Source organism: Bos taurus, chromosome 21 (genome assembly GCF_002263795.3).
Source record: "Bos taurus isolate L1 Dominette 01449 registration number 42190680 breed Hereford chromosome 21, ARS-UCD2.0, whole genome shotgun sequence".
NCBI lineage: Eukaryota > Metazoa > Chordata > Mammalia > Artiodactyla > Bovidae > Bos > Bos taurus.
This window is the reverse complement of record NC_037348.1, coordinates 26,955,372-26,973,353: the sequence shown is the minus strand read 5'-3', so window position 1 is coordinate 26,973,353 and position 17,982 is coordinate 26,955,372. Positions and strand designations below refer to the sequence as shown.

Genomic DNA, 17,982 nt, shown 5'->3' with positions numbered 1-17,982 from the left:
CATGAACCAAGTTCAAGGACATTAGCAGCAAAAGGGCTATTTGTGGCAGCATGTTTTCAGATGGATTCTGAAAAACAGGAAAGAATAATTTCATACAGCTTTGTCATTGACCTGTTTTATTTTTCTAATGTTGTATAGACGAATTCTTTAGTTATCTACTTTTGCTAGCCTTATCCTATATGTTCTGGATATACTCCATAAATTAATGAGCATTATAATTTTGTTAATCATACAAATATCTGTCTTATTTGGTTTTGAAAACCACATCCAGATAACCAAGTAAAAATAAAGTGATTTAAATAAAAGAAAAAAAAAATGATGCTCTGGTGTATAGGCCCTTCCTTCTCCTGGGATGGCCTTTCCTATGAGAAGTCTTTATGTTTTTATTATTATTCTTTTTATTGGAGATAATTGCTTTACAATGTTGTGTTAGCTCCTGTTATACAACAATGAATCAGCTATATGAGTACGTATATCCCCTCCCTCCTAAGCCTCCCTCCCAACCCCCATCCCACCCCTCTAGGTCATCACAGAGCACCGAGCTGAGCTCCCTGTATTACACAGCAGCTGCCCTGTATTATATTATACTAGCTATCTATTTTACACATGGCCCTGCATATATGTCACTGTGACACTCTCAGTTCATCCCACCCTCCCCTTTCCCTGGTTCATCTGTACCTATTTTTCTAGATTCCATATAGATGGGTTAATATATAATACTTGTTTTATGAGAAGTGTTTCTAATCTCCAAAGCATCCTGGAGTCTGTTCTCCCAATAGTCCTATGTATTTAATGGTCACATTGGGATATGGTAGTAATACTTTAAATTTGCCTGCATGCTAAGTCACTTCAGTCATGTCCAACTCTTTGCAACCCCATGGACTGTAGTCCACCAGGCTCCTCTGTCCATGGGATTCTCCAGGCAAGGATACTGGAGTGGGTTTTGGGGCCCTCCTTCGGGGCTCTTCCTAACCCTGGGATCAAATCTGCATCTCTTACATCTACCTGCATTGGTAGACAGGTTCTTTACCACGAGCACCTCCAGGGAAGACCATCTGCTGTGCTAGGGGGAGAGCAAAGGGACTACCTCTGCCTAGAAGGCCAAGGGAAGCTGTCATGACCACTAAACATAGGTGGCTGCACTGGGACAGGTCTGTGTGCCTAGAATTTGCTGGTTCTCGAAGAATCCATGACTGATCCTGTGAACTAGAAGCCAATCACATCAGAGAAAGAACGTGGGCATCTTAGTCCTGTCCAGAAAAGGTGTCTTGGAAGAGTAAACAGACCTCAGCAGGACAGACTCAGAAACATGGGGGATTCCCAGGGACTGAGAGCATTTGCCTTCCATGGAAAACTCTAGAAAAGATCCCAGGAGTGGGAGATATGCCCGGAGATAACATCCTCAAGATAGATGCTCACTGGGACTTCCCTAGCGGTCCAGGGTTAAAACTCCACCCTTTCACCGCAGTGGGCATGGGTTCCATCCCTGGAACTAAGATTCCAGGTGCTTCTTGGTGTGGTCAGGAAAAAAAAAAAAAAGAAGAAAGAAAAGAAAAACACTCATCATGGCCACTGGCCAAGATGGGAGAACAAAGAAGCTGGGTCTCTTAGCACTTACTATCAGGAAAGAAGTTTTCTCATGTTCTGATCTCTTTTTCTCCCCCCATGCTCTTACTCCAAAAGGGTCAGAAAGTGCAGCGGGTAAGATGGGAGAGAAGACCTAGCGAGGGACCTCCTGCCAGCAAGGGGCCAAGCTGGGAGAAGAAAGCGGGCTCAATTTTCCATCAAGTCCAGAATTTGATTATTATCTGTGAAAAATGACTTTTTAACTGCTAACTGGAGTCCATATTTAAGTGTTCAGCAACACAAAGTAGCTAAAGGACACTTTAGAACTGAAGAGACTCGAGTATTCATCCAGGGGACAGGGAGGAAATACTTAGTCCCCTAGAACAGGAAGAAGGGCCCGCCCTTGAGAGACAGGATGAAGTCCCTTTATGATCCCATCCCTTCTCTGTTCAGGATTCAGTTTAGTTCAGTCGCTCAGTTGTGTCCGACTCTTTTCGACCCCATGAATTGCAGCATGCCAGGCCTCCCTGTCCATCACCAACTCCTGGAGTTCACTCAAACTCTTGTCCGTCAAGTTGGTAATGCCATCCAGCCATCTCATCCTCTGTTGTCCCCTTCTCCTCCTGCCCCCAATCCCTCCCAGCATCAGAGTCTTTTCCAATGAGTCAACTCTTTGAATGAGGTGGCCAAAGTACTGGAGTTTCAGCTTTAGCATCATTCCTTCCAAAGAAATCCCAGGGCTGATCTCCTTCAGAATGGACTGGTTGGATCTCCTTGCAGTCCAAGGGACTCTCAAGAGTCTTCTCCAACACCACAGTTCAAAAGCATCAATTCTTCAGCCCTCAGCTTTCTTTACAGTCCAACTCTCACGTCCATACATGACTACTGGAAAAACCATAGCCTTGACTAGACGGACCTTTGTTGGCAAAGTAATGTCTCTGCTTTTGAATATGCTATCTAGGTTGGTCATAACTTTCCTTCCAAGGAGTAAGTGTCTTTTAATTTCATGGCTGCAATCACCATCTGCAGTGATTTTGGAGCCCCCAAAAATAAAGTCTGACACTGTTTCCACTGTTTCCCCATCTATTTCCCATGAAGTGATGGGACCAGGGCCATGATCTTCATTTTCTGAAAGTTGAGCTTTAAGCCAACTTTTTCACTCTCCTCTTTCACTTTCATCAAGAGGCTTTTTAGTTCCTCTTCACTTTTTGCCATAAGGGTGGTGTCATCTGCATATCTGAGGTGATTGATATTTCTCCCGGCAATCTTGATTCCAGCTTGTGCTTCTTCCAGCCCAGCGTTTCTCATGATGTGCTCTGCATATAAGTTAAATAAGCAGGGTGACAATATACAGCCTTGACGTACTCCTTTTCCTATTTGGAACCAGTCTGTTGTTCCATGTCCAGTTCTAACTGTAGCTTCCTGACCTGCATACAATCAACTCACTGGCAAAGACCTTGATGCTGCGAAAGATTGAAGGCAGAAGGAGAAGAGGGCGGCAGAGGATGACATGGTTAGATAGCATCACCAAGTCAATGGATATGAACTTGGGCCGACTTTGGGAGATAGTGAGGGACAAGGGAGGCCTGCTGTGCCGCAGTCCATGGGGTCGCAAAGAAGCGGACATGACTTAGCGACTGAATAATAAACAACAAGTAAAACCGAGGATAGGTGGATACAAACAGAAAGGTGAGAGTCAGAGAGATGACAGAGAGAGGGATAGGGAAGGGGATGACAAGAGAGAGAGGGGAGAAGCAGGGAGGGAGGAGATGGGCAGCTCACAGTGACAGCGGCAGAGAGAATGAGAAAGAAAAAGAGGTGGGGGACTCTTCCTTGGTGGTCCGGTGGTTAAGACTTGTCCTTTCAACGCAGGGAGTGTGGGTTCAAACCCTGGTCAGGGAGCTGAGATCCCACATGCCTCACGACCAAAAAAACCAAAACATAAAACAGAAGCAATACTGTAACAAATTCTATAAAGACTTTTAAAATGGTCCACATTAAAAAAAAAAAAAAAAACTTAGAAAAAGAGAGGAGAGGAAAGAGGAACCACTGCTACGTCAATGCCCAGCTAGCCTCATCCTTGACCTTCATTCTGCCCTAGTGGCAGGGACCATCTGCGTCCTGCCCACCCCCTTGGTGGCTTCCCACTGACAGCACTGAAGCCCCTGCACCTGCAGCTTGCTCCCAGCCCACTCCCTGCTGCAGGCAGAAAAGTCAGGAAGCTGATGGCCTCGGGGCAGCCCTCAACAATGGCCGAGGGGAGGTGAAGAAGAAATCTCCCCCTGTGCTCACCTCCCACAGAGGAGATGAGGCTGCCTTTCTGGCTCCTCTGTGGAAGGTGTTTCAGGTGCCCCAAGGACACCTGCTTAATAAAGCACTTTCTATTGACTTCCTTGTTTCCCATCATCTCAAAGAGATTCCCATCAAATAAACTACCTGCACTCACATCTTTCTCTCAAGGTCTATTTCCTGGGGCGCTGAGAAAGCCATTCTTCTTCCCACACCCATCCCAGGAGTAGAAGCCTGTTTGTTTTGTCTTTGCCTCCCCAGGACGGCGGAGACAGTTTCTAACATATCTGCCCTCTCCTCCCCTCTCTTCTATTGACTGACCAGAGTACTGTCCCTTCTGGGGAAAAGGGGAAGAATGCAGATCCCCGAATTCTCCCATCATCTGGCCAGCCCCCAGAGACCCCAGGGGTCCCACCAGCCCCAGGCAGGCCAGGCAGCGTCCCAGAGAGGCTCACACGTCGCCCCTGGCACCTTGGTCCAGGGCAGCGCCGCTTCCTGCCCGTCTGTTGGGAGCACTCACAGGAGACGCGAGCAGATGTCTGGCAGATGTTCAGCCTTGTTCGCACCAGCCAACAATAACAGAGCTGAGAGATGACGCTGCAGGGGGAGGAAGGGAGGCAGCTCTGGCCCCACAGCTGGGGACACGGCCATGGAGAGACACTGTCTCCCCTTCCTCTGGGGGAGGAGATGGGGTGGGGAGTGGGGGTCTGTGTGTGACCTGGCTGCAGTGAATTAAGAGTTTGGAGCCCTTGGGTATCAGTGTTCGGGGCAGAATCCTGGGTAGATCAGCCTATTGCACTCAGTGCCCCCGACAGAACCCCCAAACCAATGACAGGCAGCCTGGCTGCTCTGGGAGGCCTGGAGAAGATGCAGGAATTCTGATCTATCAGACGGCATGTTTGCCCAGCATGGCCCACGGTCCCCTCCTATACAGACTGGGATATCTGTAGGGCTCTCTCTACTGAGACTGGACACATCCCCCATCCTGCTCAGCACAGGGCTCCAGAGAGACTTGACGCATCCCCAGAGCTGGTACTCAAGATGAAGCCCACATACCACCCCTCCAGGCTTGCAAAATGCAGCTGGGGGCTGAACCCCCAAGTATGCCAAGGCAGACTGAGGTGCCCAGGAAACTGAGCACTGCCCTCTGCTGAGAAAAGTCCCCTGTAGTCCCATCACACCTCATGACAGCTCCCAGTCTTTTCCACACCCCGCCACTGCTTCCTGCTGCCAGGACTGAACAGCTCTGGAGCGGCGAGCTCCGCCTTACGTTCACCCTCTCACTCATTCAATCGTGCCCTGCAGCCTTGGTCCTCCTGACCCCCTTCAGAGGACACCTTTAAAGCAGCTCTGAATGCAGAACTGGAAGGCAGAGGGAATGCCAATTTGTGTGCAATACTGGGCAGCTCTAGAGGAGGAAATGGCAACCCACTCCAGTATTCTTGCCTGGGAAATACCATGGGCAGAGGAGCCTGATGGGCTACAGTTCAGGGGGTCACAAAGAGCCAGACATAATCTAGTGACTGATGACTGAGCACGCACACCAGGCAATTCAGTTTACCTCTCCAAGTTTTCACCCATTTACCTGTCAACTGGGGAGAAGTGAGGGGGGAAGATCTTAGTAGCATGAACACTGAGGATACAGAGATGAAAATTACGTATGCATACGTGCAGTTTCTGTATTTGAAGAGTTCACAGTCACGTGGAGGAGACAAATATTTAAAAATGAGGATGCAGCAATGACAGGCAGCACACAAAGAGCACAGAGATGCAGGAGAGGCACAAGTCACCATGATAATTGATATGATGATTGACATGGTGCTGGATGGGACACTGGATGCTCAGGATATACAATCACACAGCAAGCCTATGAGATGGGGGACATTTTAGTCATTCTTTCACCTATGAGTGAATGGAGCCTCAAAGAAGTACAGAGACTTCCAAGGTCACACACCTAGGAAGTGACCAATGCATGCGTGTGTGCTCAGTCGTGGCTGACTCTTTGTGACCGCATGGACAGTAGCCCGCAAGCTCCTCTGTCCATGGGATTCTCCAGGCAAGAACACTGGAGTGGACTGCCATTTCCTTTTCCAGAGGATCTTTCTTGCCCAGTTGTTGACCCTGTATCTCCGGCACCGGCAGGCAGATTCTTCATCACTGAGCCACCTGGGAAGCCTGAAGTGACTAGTCTCCTCACTGAGTTCTCTGACCCCAGCTCGAGTCTTATAACTTATTATCCTCCTGCCATTCATAAGAATACATTATGTCAATTCATTTAATCTTATAAACAAGTCTGAGAGGAAGTCAGGAGTCCAGCAGAGAACACTGAGGCTTGGCAAGGAGGAAGACCAGAGAGAAGCATAAAGGGCTTTGAATGACTGGACATCACATTGCTGTCACTCAGGGAAGCTTCAGACCCCAGGGTCCCAGGTTTCTCCCCAGTTTCCTGGGGAGAAGTCCAGATTTCAGACGGAATGTCTATATATAGTCCCAGAGGGGCCATATTCAAACCTGGACGTCCCCTGGCACAACCCCTTGGAATGCTGTTTTTTAAAAGAAGACTTTACATTCACCTAGTATACCGTTTCTTTTACAAGGGAAAAAAATGAACTGATACCCTAACTGCAGTGCTTTTATGGTTTTTCCCCTCTTTAAATCTACATTTTTGAAAACTGGAAACTCCCTTGTATTTTGAAATTAAGCTCAACTGCTGAGCCAGGGCAGCTGACTTGTTAGTGTTTTTAACACTGACATCTTGTGGCCGCTTTGGAAAACTGCAAGACTAAATATGCAGGTGAGACGGATCCCTTTCTCTGTCTCTTTCTCTGTCTCTCTTTTCTTCCTTCCTTCCTTTTCTTTCTCTTCCTTCCTTTTAATTGAAATATAGTTGATGTGCAATATTATGTTAGTTTCAGGTATACTATATCACAATTTAACATTTGTAGGCATTATGTAATGATCACCACCTGTCCCTATACAAAGTTATTACAATATTCTTGACCTTAATGCTGTACATGACATCCTTGTGGCTTGTTTATTTTATAACAGGAGGTTTGTACCTTTTACTCCCCAAAACCTATTTCACCCAGTTCCTTATTCCCCTCCCATTCTGGCAACCACCCATTTTTCTCTGTATCTATGAATCTGTTTTCATTTTGTTTTTTAGATTCTACATGTAAGTGGATCTGAGGTTATTGATATTTCTCCCGGCAATCTTGATTCCAGCTTGTGTTTCTTCCAGTCCAGCGTCTCTCATGATGTACTCTGCATATAAGTTAAATAAAGAGGGTGACAATATACAGCCTCGACGAACTCCTTTTCCTATTTGCAACCAGTCTGTTGTTCCATGTCCAGTTCTAACTGTTGCTTCCTGACCTGCATACAAATTTCTCAAGAGGCAGATCAGGTGGTCTGGTATTCCCATCTCTTTCAGAATTTTCCACAGTTTATTGTGATCCACACAGTCAAAGGCTTTGGCATAGTGAATAAAGCAGAAATAGATGTTTTTCTGGAACTCTCTTGCTTTTTTCCATGATCCAGCAGATGTTGGCAATTTGATCTCTGGTTTCTCTGCCTTTTCTAAAACCAGCTTGAACATCAAGAAGTTCACGGTTCACATATTTCTGAAGCCTGGCTTGGAGAATTTTGAGCATTACTTTACTAGCATGTGAGATGAGTGCAATTGTTCGGTAGTTTGAGCATTCTTTGGCATTGCCTTTCTTTGGGATTGGAATGAAAACTGACCTTTTCCAGTCCTGTGGCCACTGCTGAGTTTTCCAAATTTGCTGGCATATTGAGTGCAGCACTTTCACAGCATCATCTTTCAGGATTTGGAATAGCTCAACTGGAATTCCATCACCTCCACTAGCTTTGTTCATAGTGATGCTTTCTAAGGCCCACTTGACTTCACATTCCAGGATGTCTGGCTCTAGGTCAGTGATCACACCATCGTGATTATCTGGGTCGTGAAGATCTTTTTTGTACAGTTCTTCTGTGTATTCTTGACATCTCTTCTTAATATCTTCTGCTTCTGTTAGGTCCATACCATTTCTGTCCTTTATCGAGCTCATCTTTGCATGAAATGTTCCTTTGGTATCTCTGATTTTCTTGAAGAGATCCCTAGTCTTTCCCATTCTGTTGTTTTAGAAGGCTGAGCGCTGAAGAATTGATGCTTTTGAACTGTGGTGTTGGAGAAGACTCTTGAGAGTCCCTTGGACTGCAAGGAGATCCAACCAGTCCATTCTGAAGGAGATCAGCCCTGGGATTTCTTTGGAAGGAATGATGCTAAAGCTGAAACTCCAGTACTTTGGCCACCTCATGCAAAGAGTTGACTCATTGGAAAAGACTCTGATGCTGGGAGGGATTGGGGGCAAGAGGAGAAGGGGACGACAGAGGATGAGATGGCTGGATGGCATCACTGACTCAATGGACGTGAGTCTGAGTGAACTCCGGGAGTTGGTGATGGACAGGGAGGCCTGGCGTGCTGTGATTCATGGGGTTGCAAAGAGTTGGACACGACTGAGCGACTGATCTGATCTGATCTGTAAGTGGATCATACTGCATTTGTCTTTGTCTGACTGATTTCACTTAGCATAATGCCATCTAGATCCATCCAGGAGATTTCAGCATCTGTATGAATCTTACCCCAGTTACTTCCATTCTCCAAAGGACTTAACTGATGGTGAGACTAATCAGCTTTGGTCCCTGTAGGCTCTGACACTCTAATTCTATCACTGCTTTTCTTCAGGAGGAGACAAAAAAAAAAGGCATCTCATTATCTTCATTGGAACTTACTTTGAAATGTTTATTGAAGGCTTAAATTATTTCTCATATAATTTCCAGTTAACGCCTTTTGCCTTGTTTTTCTAATGGCATGATTGTGGTTTCCTCTTTCACTTATAAGAGTTCTTTACATTTTTTTTTTTTGCCATGCGGCGGGTGGGGATCTTAATTCCCCAACCAGGGATTGAACCCACAATCTCTGCACTGGAAGCACAGAGTCTTCCACTGCACTCAAGCATTTGTTGTGCACTTTATTGCTATTACATCAGCTCCACCTCAGATCCTCAGGCATTAGATCCTGGAAGTTGGGGATCCCTGCTCCAACCCATCCCCTTCTCTCCACCTTCCCTGACACTGCCTCAGTTCAGAGCCTCATCTCTCCCCAGGGACCCCTTCACTCCCTGCTGCTTCCTTAATAATCTTTCTAAAGCAAAACGCTGGCCATTACCTTCCAAATAAAATTCAAATAACTTGATACATGCAGCCACGAATGACAGACAAATGATTAAACAACCTGCAGTTTTTTCTGCACATCACTGGGCACCAACCAAACAAAACACACTCCAGCACTCGGGTCGGTGCTCCAGGCTCCCTGCTGGGTCAGACATTCACTCTGAACTTCTGGGCGAGGGCCAGGCATCATTCATTACTAAAGTTCTACAGGTGAATTCAGTGCACAGCCAAGGGCAGAAACACCTCCTGCTGCTGCTGCTCAGTCGCTTCAGTCTTGTCCGACTCTATGCAACCCCATAGACGGCAGCCCACCAGGCTCTGCCGTCCCTGGGATTCTCCAGGCAAGAACACTGGAGTGGGTTGCCATTTTCTTCTCCAGTGCATGAAAGTGAAAAATGAAAGTGAAGTCGCTCAGTCATGTCCGACTCTTCGAGACCCCATGGACTGCAGCCACCAGGCTCCTCCGTCCATGGGATTTTCCAGGCAAGAGTACTGGAGTGGGGTGCCATCGCCACATCTCCTATTGTATTGCAATAGACAGGGTAATGCCTGACTCCTGGAAAACAGTCAAGCCCTTTGGCTTGAAGCTGCATTTATTTAAAATGCATTTATATAACCTGTGACTTACTTTCTGCCTCTGGGCACACAGTCGTCACTCGGTATCCTTGAGGACTGGTTCCAGGGCCCCCACGGACACCAAAATCCTAGGATAGTCAAGTTCCTTAAGCCAGATTCCCTATATGCGGGTTCTGCATCCACAGATTCAACCACCCGCGTATCATAAACATAGTATCAATGCTACACGTTGGGCGGTTGGTTGAATTTGCGGATGCGAAACTGCAGATAGTGAGGGCTGACGGGATTTTTAGGCTAACCAGCCATAACCCTCATCTTAACCTCCTGTGTCGGGCATCTCTTCAACCCATTATAATACCTTACACATTACAGGTACTCGGTACTCCACAAAGAATGAATAGTAGATGGACAAACACATAGAAAGATATATATTTATTTTGTCTGATGATGTGAATGCCACAACTAATGTGCTGGTTTCAAAGACAATGCAGAAATAAGGAGATTCTGCAATATGAAAATCACTACAAAATAAAGGACTGGTCAGAGGTCTTGATTCCCCCATGCTAAAAGAAGACACAGAAATACAAGAGGGAAATGTTTAATGTAATGCCACAGCAGTCCACAGCTACCCATTTTTTATTTCTTACTACACTGTGCAGGACTAGGATAAAGAGAGTGGAGCCAGAAATTCAGTAAAGTTCTGATAACTTTATTGCAAAGACATAGCTTTAAAAAGTAACACAGCCCTCGTAGAAGCTGCTGCTACAGAGAATCTAAATATAGGAAGCTGAGTCTTCAGAATTTGCTCATCAACAAAGAAATGTCATCCGGTAACCTTCAAATGCAATTTCTGAGCTATTGCCCACGGCAATTTTTTTTCCTGTGTCCTAGACCTCCACTGTTAATTCAATAGTCTGAATAGAGTCTTTGTTTAATACAATGTTCGGAGAGCTCTTTGCCTTTCTTAAGAATAGCCTGAGGCATACAAGGTTGATTTCCCACACAGCTACATTGGAAGTGTGCACTGAGGCACGCAGCCACGTGCATCAGGTGTGCTTCTGGCCCCTGGGTCCGAAACCTGCTCTCTCTCTTGCTCCAGGGCTCGGGTGTCCTCTGCCGGAGGCTTGGGCAGGTCCAACATGGTGGACAAGTCCTTCCTGGGAGCCCCAGTCACCAACATCCAGTGGTTCTTTGGCTTTTCAACTCTGTGTGAATCCAGATAGGTGTGAGCAGCGACCTCTGCTTCCTGTCCAAAATAGGTTCTGGGGCAGGAAAGAATTAACACAGATTGGAAATGGAATTACAACCCTCAGTAAGCTGTTAAATTCATCTCAAAACACCCAGTTCAGCAGAGTGCTACATAAAGCCCTTGCAGGAAAGAAGTTTCTCTAAAACAGGACGTGTTTGCCAGCAAGACTCACCAGATATGGGCAAGGACAAGGTGTATAGGACCCCATGATAGCTAAAAATCCTCTGTGGGGAAGGACTTGCATAATAGAAGGGGTTCTAAGGGACGTTTTCACACCATCAAAGTTCTAGGTGGTAATATTTTTTCGTCATCAAAGGACTTGTGTGCATGGCCATCTTCTTTAAATTGACTTCCTTGCCTATATTCACAGCCTCCACCCTCCAGCATGACATTTTGCTGTACCCTGCTATACAGTACCTTAGGAAAAGATGCCGGTGGGCCACCAGCCCGCGATTCGTGTGGCAGTGAGTGATAAGAATCTTGGTGTTTGCCTTTAAAGATAAAGAAAGTGTGTTACTTGAATTATGAATCAAGGCTTTCAGTTTCCTAAAGGCAAGACTTTGGAAATATTGTGTATATATATGTAATATATATATAATACATTTATATAAAGTATTTATATATGCTAATGCTAAGTCGCTTCAGTCGTGTCCGACTCTGTGTGACCCCATAGACGGCAGCCCACCAGGCTTCCCCGTCCCTGGGACTCTCCAGGCAAGAACACTGGAGTGGGTTGCCATTTCCTTCTCCAATGCAGGAAAGTGAAAAGTGAAAGTGAAGTTGCTCAGTCGTGTCCGACTCTTAGCCATCCCATGGACTACAGCCCACCAGGCTCCTCCGTCCATGGGATTTTCCAGTTAAGAGTACTGGAGTGGGGTGCCATTGCCTTCTCTGATCTATATATAGTGTATATGAAAATCACTACCAAATAATGGAATAAATAATATAAACAATGGAATAAGTAAAATAACATGAAGATTACAAGTAGTTATTTATATATTATATACATATATAATACTGTATACTATATATAGTATATATGCTATATATATATATATATATATATATAGCAATGGCACCCCACTCCAGTACTCTTGCCTGGAAAATCCCATGGACGGAGGAGCCTGGTAGGCTCCAGTCCATGGGGTCACTAAGAGTCGGGCACGACTGAGCGACTTCACTTTCACTTTTCACTTTCATGCATTGGAGAAGGAAACGGCAACCCACTTCAGTGTTCTTGCCTGGAGAGTCCCAGGGACGGGGGAGCCTGGTGGGCTGCTGTCTATGGGGTCGCACAGAGTCAGACACGACTGAATTGAGTTAGCAGCAGCAGCAGCATATAGTAGTTATATGCCAGTGCACATGCTAAGTCCCTTCAGTCATATCCGACTCTTTGTGACACTATGGACTGTAGCCCTCTGTCCATGCGATTCTCCAGGCAAGAATACTGGAGTGGGCTGCCCTCCTTTCCAAGGTGTCTTCCTGGCCCAGGGATCAAACCTGCGTTTCCTGTGTGTCCTGCATTTAAGGCAGATACATTACCACTGAGCCATCAAGGAAGCCCAGTAGTCTTATAGATATATATATCAACTGATAGTCTTCATATTATTTTTGTACTTTTCTTACTTTTCATAAATGAACATATATTGTTTTTTAATATATAAACAATAAACAAAAAGATATATTATTTCAATAAAAGACATATAATTTCAAAATCATATATATATACATATATATATATATATATATATATTAGGTAGGTAGAATAGGAAAAAGGAGTCCAGAATGGCAGTGGCTAAAAGACAGAGGGAAAAGCCCACAAAAATAGAACAAAGGAAGGTCCGAGGACCGGAGTGAGGACCTCAGGTAAAACAAACAGCCCTCCTGGCTAGCTCAATTTACATACAGCAGGCCTGGTGGAGGAGAAAAAAACATATAAAAAGAGGAGCCAAACATGACAGGGGGACTTTTCTCTTCAAGTCTTTTGGATCAACCCACCCTCACACCTCAAGGATGTACTTCCCTTTGCTTTCTAAATAAAACTGAGCTGTAACACGGAGCTGTAACACTGGTCTGTCTGTCGCTTCAAATTTTTGCTGCAGCGAGACAGAACCAAGGGAATTACATACTCCCCCGACATAGACGGTGCCGTGACTTGGATTTAACCTGGCTCAAACAATTTCAGCTTGACCCCCATGAGGCAGAAGCTAAGCACAGCAGAAGCCCAACTCGACAAAAGCTCCTGCGTTGGAAGCTAAGCGTGAAGAAAACCCAGTGCAGGGAAGTGACAAGAAGCCCAACATGCTGGAAACCAGGACAGCAAAAACAAACTCAGCAGAAAGCTCAAGCGGCTCAGTCTCAGATTCCAGGAGACCTTCGGTTGGGGTAGGAAGTCCTCGCCCCTATGGCTGGAAGGACATTTGGCTAACAAAATCTTAATTCCTTTACAATCTCTCATTTCTTGTTTCCTCAACCTCCCCCCCACCCCCCGTGAACAGGTGAGTGGCAGTGGGTGCCCCAGGGTGTCCCAAAGGCTCTACTATATGCTGTGCCTTAGTAGCTGTTGCCCAAGTGGGTGGGGGTTCTTCTGTCCTTAATCTTCTTTGTGCCAAGGATCAGGCCAATGAAAATTGTGAGCACAGGTCAGGTGTTTAGCAGATTTTCTGGCAGGTTATGAAGGGGTTTCCTCGGCACATTTTTCCCACTGCTTTTCCCTCCCATCCTTCAGCTTCTCTCTCCATCTATGCCACTGCTTACAAAGTATTGGGCAGGTCATCATCTTTCCATTTCTGAAAGTTGTGTTTGAAACCATTTACCTAAGACTGGGACTCAAACCCATGTGGCAGGGACTCTGTGCTATGCTTAGTCACTCTGTTATATCCGACTGGGACTTGAGTCTGACCAAAATCCATGGTGCCTGGTTTTATGACCTAATGAAGCTCAGGCTCTTGATGTCTCATTGCAAAAAATTCAGTGAGAGACACAGTGATAGGTAAGAGGTGGATTTGTGTGGATTTAGAGAGAAGCACACTCCACAGGGTGTGGCCCATTGCAGAGTGCAAGTGCAGAGGCCATGGAATGTGGTGTGGTTAGTTTTCTCAAGCTGGGTGATTTCATATGCTAATGAGTGGGGCGATCATCCCAACAGTTGTGGAAACACCCACTCCTCCGTCTTTTGACAGTGCCTTGGAACTGTCCTGGCACCTCTGGGTGTGTCATTTAGCTTACAGACTGAGGATCAAGGTTTAGTTGAATTTGACTTGTCATCTTTGATCCATTTTATTTTAATCGGTTTATGTTATGCCCTTGGCTATGTCATTTTTTCAAAAGTTGTACCCTACCCCCTTCCTTCCTGTTTCATGTTCTTTTCCTGAGTCCCGTCCAGGCCCACAATGTTGCCTCTACAATCTTCTGGAGGGACAACCATAAAACAGCTGGCCTTTGGGAGAGAAATGCTGTATAATATCCAATCTCTCTAGATATTGAGGCCTTCATCTTCCATGTTTCCTACAACATGCCCAACAACATGCAATTCAGGTTCTAAACTTTTTGGCAGAGAGGGGATATAATGCTAAGGCACAGATGGTCAAGACAAAGGTCACTTACCTGGGAGTTCAGATTACACACAAGTCCAGGAGGCTGTCCTCTGATTGAATACAAGGAATCCTCCAGTTGCCCTCCCCTACGACTCGAAAACAACTGCAAGTTTTCCTGGGGCTAATTGAGTATTATAGAATCTGGATTCCCAACTATGGTCTAATTGCCCAGCCCTTATACGAAATCTTGAAGGGACGGGATGATTCAATCCCACTGATGTAGGGAACTCCTTAAAAGAAGGCAGAGGCTACACTAAAACAAGCCTTAACTCAAGCACCTGCCTTGAGGTTGCCAGACCCAGAAAAAGCATTCCAATTTTATGTCCACAAAAATGAAGGAATAGCCTTGGGAGTGTTAACTCAAAGGTTGGGACCTCAGCCCTAGCCTATAGCTTACTCATCGAAGAGGCTCAACCCAACCACCTGAGGCTGGCCTCCCTGCCTTTGAAAGTTTGCAGCTATTGCAATCCTGATAGAAGATACTTTAAAACTCTCTTATGGGGGCAAATTAACTATTTTTACCAGTCACCAAGTGAAACAACTCCTAAATGGGAGAGGCCATTTATGGATGCCTGATCAAAAAATCCTCAGATATCAAGTAATGCTGATGGAAAATCCAGGCCTGACTATATCCCCTTGTGAGGTTCTTAACCCTGCCACCCTCCTGCCTGCCCCCGAGGGCTATCTCCCCTTTCAGTCTGGCCTAGAAACCTTGGACCACTGGACAAAACCCCAAGAGGGATTGTCAGAAGATCCACTGAACAATCCTGAGGAAATCTGGTACACTGATGGAAGCAGCTTTGTCTTGGATGGAAAAAGAAGAGCTGGATATGGAGTAGTCTCCATTTTTGAGACCATAGAGGCTAAACCTTTGCCACCAGGTACTTCAGCGCAATTAGCTGAGCTCATAGCCCTGACTCGAGCTTTAGAGCTAGGAAAAGGAAAAAGAATAGCCATTTACACTGACTCCAAGTATGCCTTTCTGGTGCTACATGCACATGCTGCTATTTGGAAAGAAAGAGGCCACTTGACCACCCGAGGATCCCCAATCAAATATGGTGATCAAATCCTTAGGCTCTTAGAGGCAGTTCATCTGCCCACTGAATTTTCAGTCTCCCATTTTAAAGCACACCAAAAAGGGAGGACGGAAGTGGCATGAGGGAACCAAGCAGTGGATCAGGCTTGACCTAATAGGGGTTGCCACCTTAGTTCCTCAGACTAATTTGCCAGAAACTCCTTCATATACTGAAGGTGAGACTCTTAAAGCTAAGAGTGAGGGCTTTCAAGATCATATGGGGTGGTGGTTCCAAAAGGAGGGACTCCTTTTTCTCCCTGGGAACTGCCAATGGAAGTTGGTTAACTCCTTACATGCCATCACTCATTTAGGGGAGAAGACCCTCCAAAGATTACTAGAAAGGTTCTTCAGAGGAACAGGCCTCCAAATGAACATGAGGCAAGTAGTTTCCTCTTTTCCCACTTGCCAATTAAACAACTCCCAAGGAGCTCAAAGACCCCAGCTGGCCCAGTCCGTCCAATGACACGGGACCTACTCAGGAGAGAGCTGACTGCTGGACTTCACCCAGATGCCAGTTTCTCAAAGGTATAAATACCTATTAGTCATGATATACACATTCACAGGATGGATTGAAGGCTTTCCCACCTGGACTGAGAAGGCTGATGACGTGGTAGAAAAACTGCTCCATGAAATCATTCTGAGATTTGGTCTGCCCAGGTCATTACAAAGTGACAATGGGATATCGTTTACTTCTAAGGTCACCCAAGGGGTCTTTAAAGCATTGGGCATTACTTATTATCTCCACTGTGCCTGGAGGCCTCAGTCTTCAGGAAAAGTAGAAAGAGCCAACCAATTCTTAAAATCAGCGATAAAAAAGATAACCCAGGAGACCTCCCTGGGATGGAAGGAGGTTTTACCAATAGCTCTCCTCTGCACCCGTATTGCCCATAAGGAACAGGTTGGTCTTAGTCCTTATGGGATGCTATATGGGAGACCTTTGCTTATGTCAATGACTTCTTCCTCAATCCAGAGGCTCAGTCCCTCCAGTTTTATACCATGGCCATTGGGCAATTCCAACAGGATATACGCTTGTGGGGTGTCAGATCAGATCAGATCAGATCAGTCGCTCAGTCGAGTCCGACTCTTTGCGACCCCATGAATCGCAGCACGCCAGGCCTCCCTGTCCATCACCAACTCCCGGAGTTCACTCAGACTCACGTCCATCGAGTCAGTGATGCCATCCAGCCATCTCATCCTCTGTCATCCCCTTCTCCTCTTGCCCCCAATCCCTCCCAGCATCAGAGTCTTTTCCAATGAGTCAACTCTTCGCATGAGGTGGGCAAAGTACTGGAGTTTCAGCTTTAGCATCATTCCTTCCAAAGAGATCCCAGGGCTGATCTTCAGAATGGACTGGTTGGAGCTCCTTGCAGTCCAAGGGACTCTCAGGAGTCTTCTCCAACACCACAGTTCAAAAGCATCAATTCTTCGGCGCTCAGCTTTCTTCACAGTCCAACTCTCGCATCCATACATGACCACAGGAAAAAAACCATAGCCTTGACTAGACGGACCTTTGTTGGCAAAGTAATGTCTCTGCTTTTGAATATGCTATCTAAGGAGTCACCACTATATGCTCCAGGGACTCAAGTCCTAATTAAAGTCTGGCAGATGGGTCACCAAAGGCTCAACTCCAGCCCACATGGAAGGGCCTCCACCCTGTAATACTTTCTATCCCCACAGCAGTCAAGGTACCATGACTCCTGGATTCACTACTCACAAGTCAAGCCGTGGAAGAAAACAGAAGAGGACACTCGATACACCTGTGAGTTCCTGGGAGATCTCAGATACCTATTCAGAAATGCAAACGAGTGCCATTCTAATGAACACCCCCAAAATTAAGTTTCTGGGGATAAGATTTCTCAGGATAGTGCTAAAGAGCCAACACAGCTTGGCAGGGGTTGTATTCCAAAGCAGACAGGAGATAGATCTCCTGATCCCTGAACAAGGAGGGATTTGAGCCATCTTGAATGAGACATGTTGTTTCTGGGTAAATACCTCCAGCTAAGTTAAAAGAAAGTCTCACAGTCCTCAAGAAAAACATTCAGATCCTACAGGATCTCAAAGAACAAGCTAAAGAGTTAGGGTCACGACAATCTCTCTTTGGGGGATCCTTCTGGCGATGGGGAATTTGAAGTTGGCTAATGCCTTTACTAATCCCTGTCATCACCATACTGATGCTGCTTATGATTGCTCCATGTATTATCAATTGTCTAACCCGTTTTGTCTCTGCCCAAGTCAACACACTATAACATGCAGTGCCAGTTCAACAAGGATATATAAAACTACAGCTGACCATAGAAAATATCATTCACCCTTAGATGGACACTACTATAAGGACTCTGAGGCTTGAGACTAGAAAGAGGGGGAGGCCCAATGCCCCTTGCAATCCCAATTCAGCA

At 45.9% G+C, this 17,982-nt stretch overlaps 1 protein-coding gene across 7 annotated transcripts in view; it reads right to left on the bottom strand.

The window, feature by feature from the left end:
• Positions 1–10,354: 10,354 nt before the first annotated feature.
• CFAP161 (cilia and flagella associated protein 161) overlaps positions 10,355–17,982 on the bottom strand; it is a 139,124-nt gene continuing 131,496 nt past the window's right edge. For 6 of the 7 annotated variants that reach the window (XM_059879023.1, XM_024981722.2, XM_015459221.3 and 3 more), the window contains 2 exons: positions 11,333–11,406; positions 10,355–10,928 (listed from right to left, as the gene is read on the bottom strand). In XM_059879023.1, coding sequence (XP_059735006.1) covers positions 10,673–10,928; positions 11,333–11,406 — 330 coding nt within the window. In that variant the 3' untranslated portion in view covers positions 10,355–10,672. The remainder of the gene's footprint in view (positions 10,929–11,332; positions 11,407–17,982) is intronic. The other variant, NM_001075536.2, reaches the window with a different exon arrangement.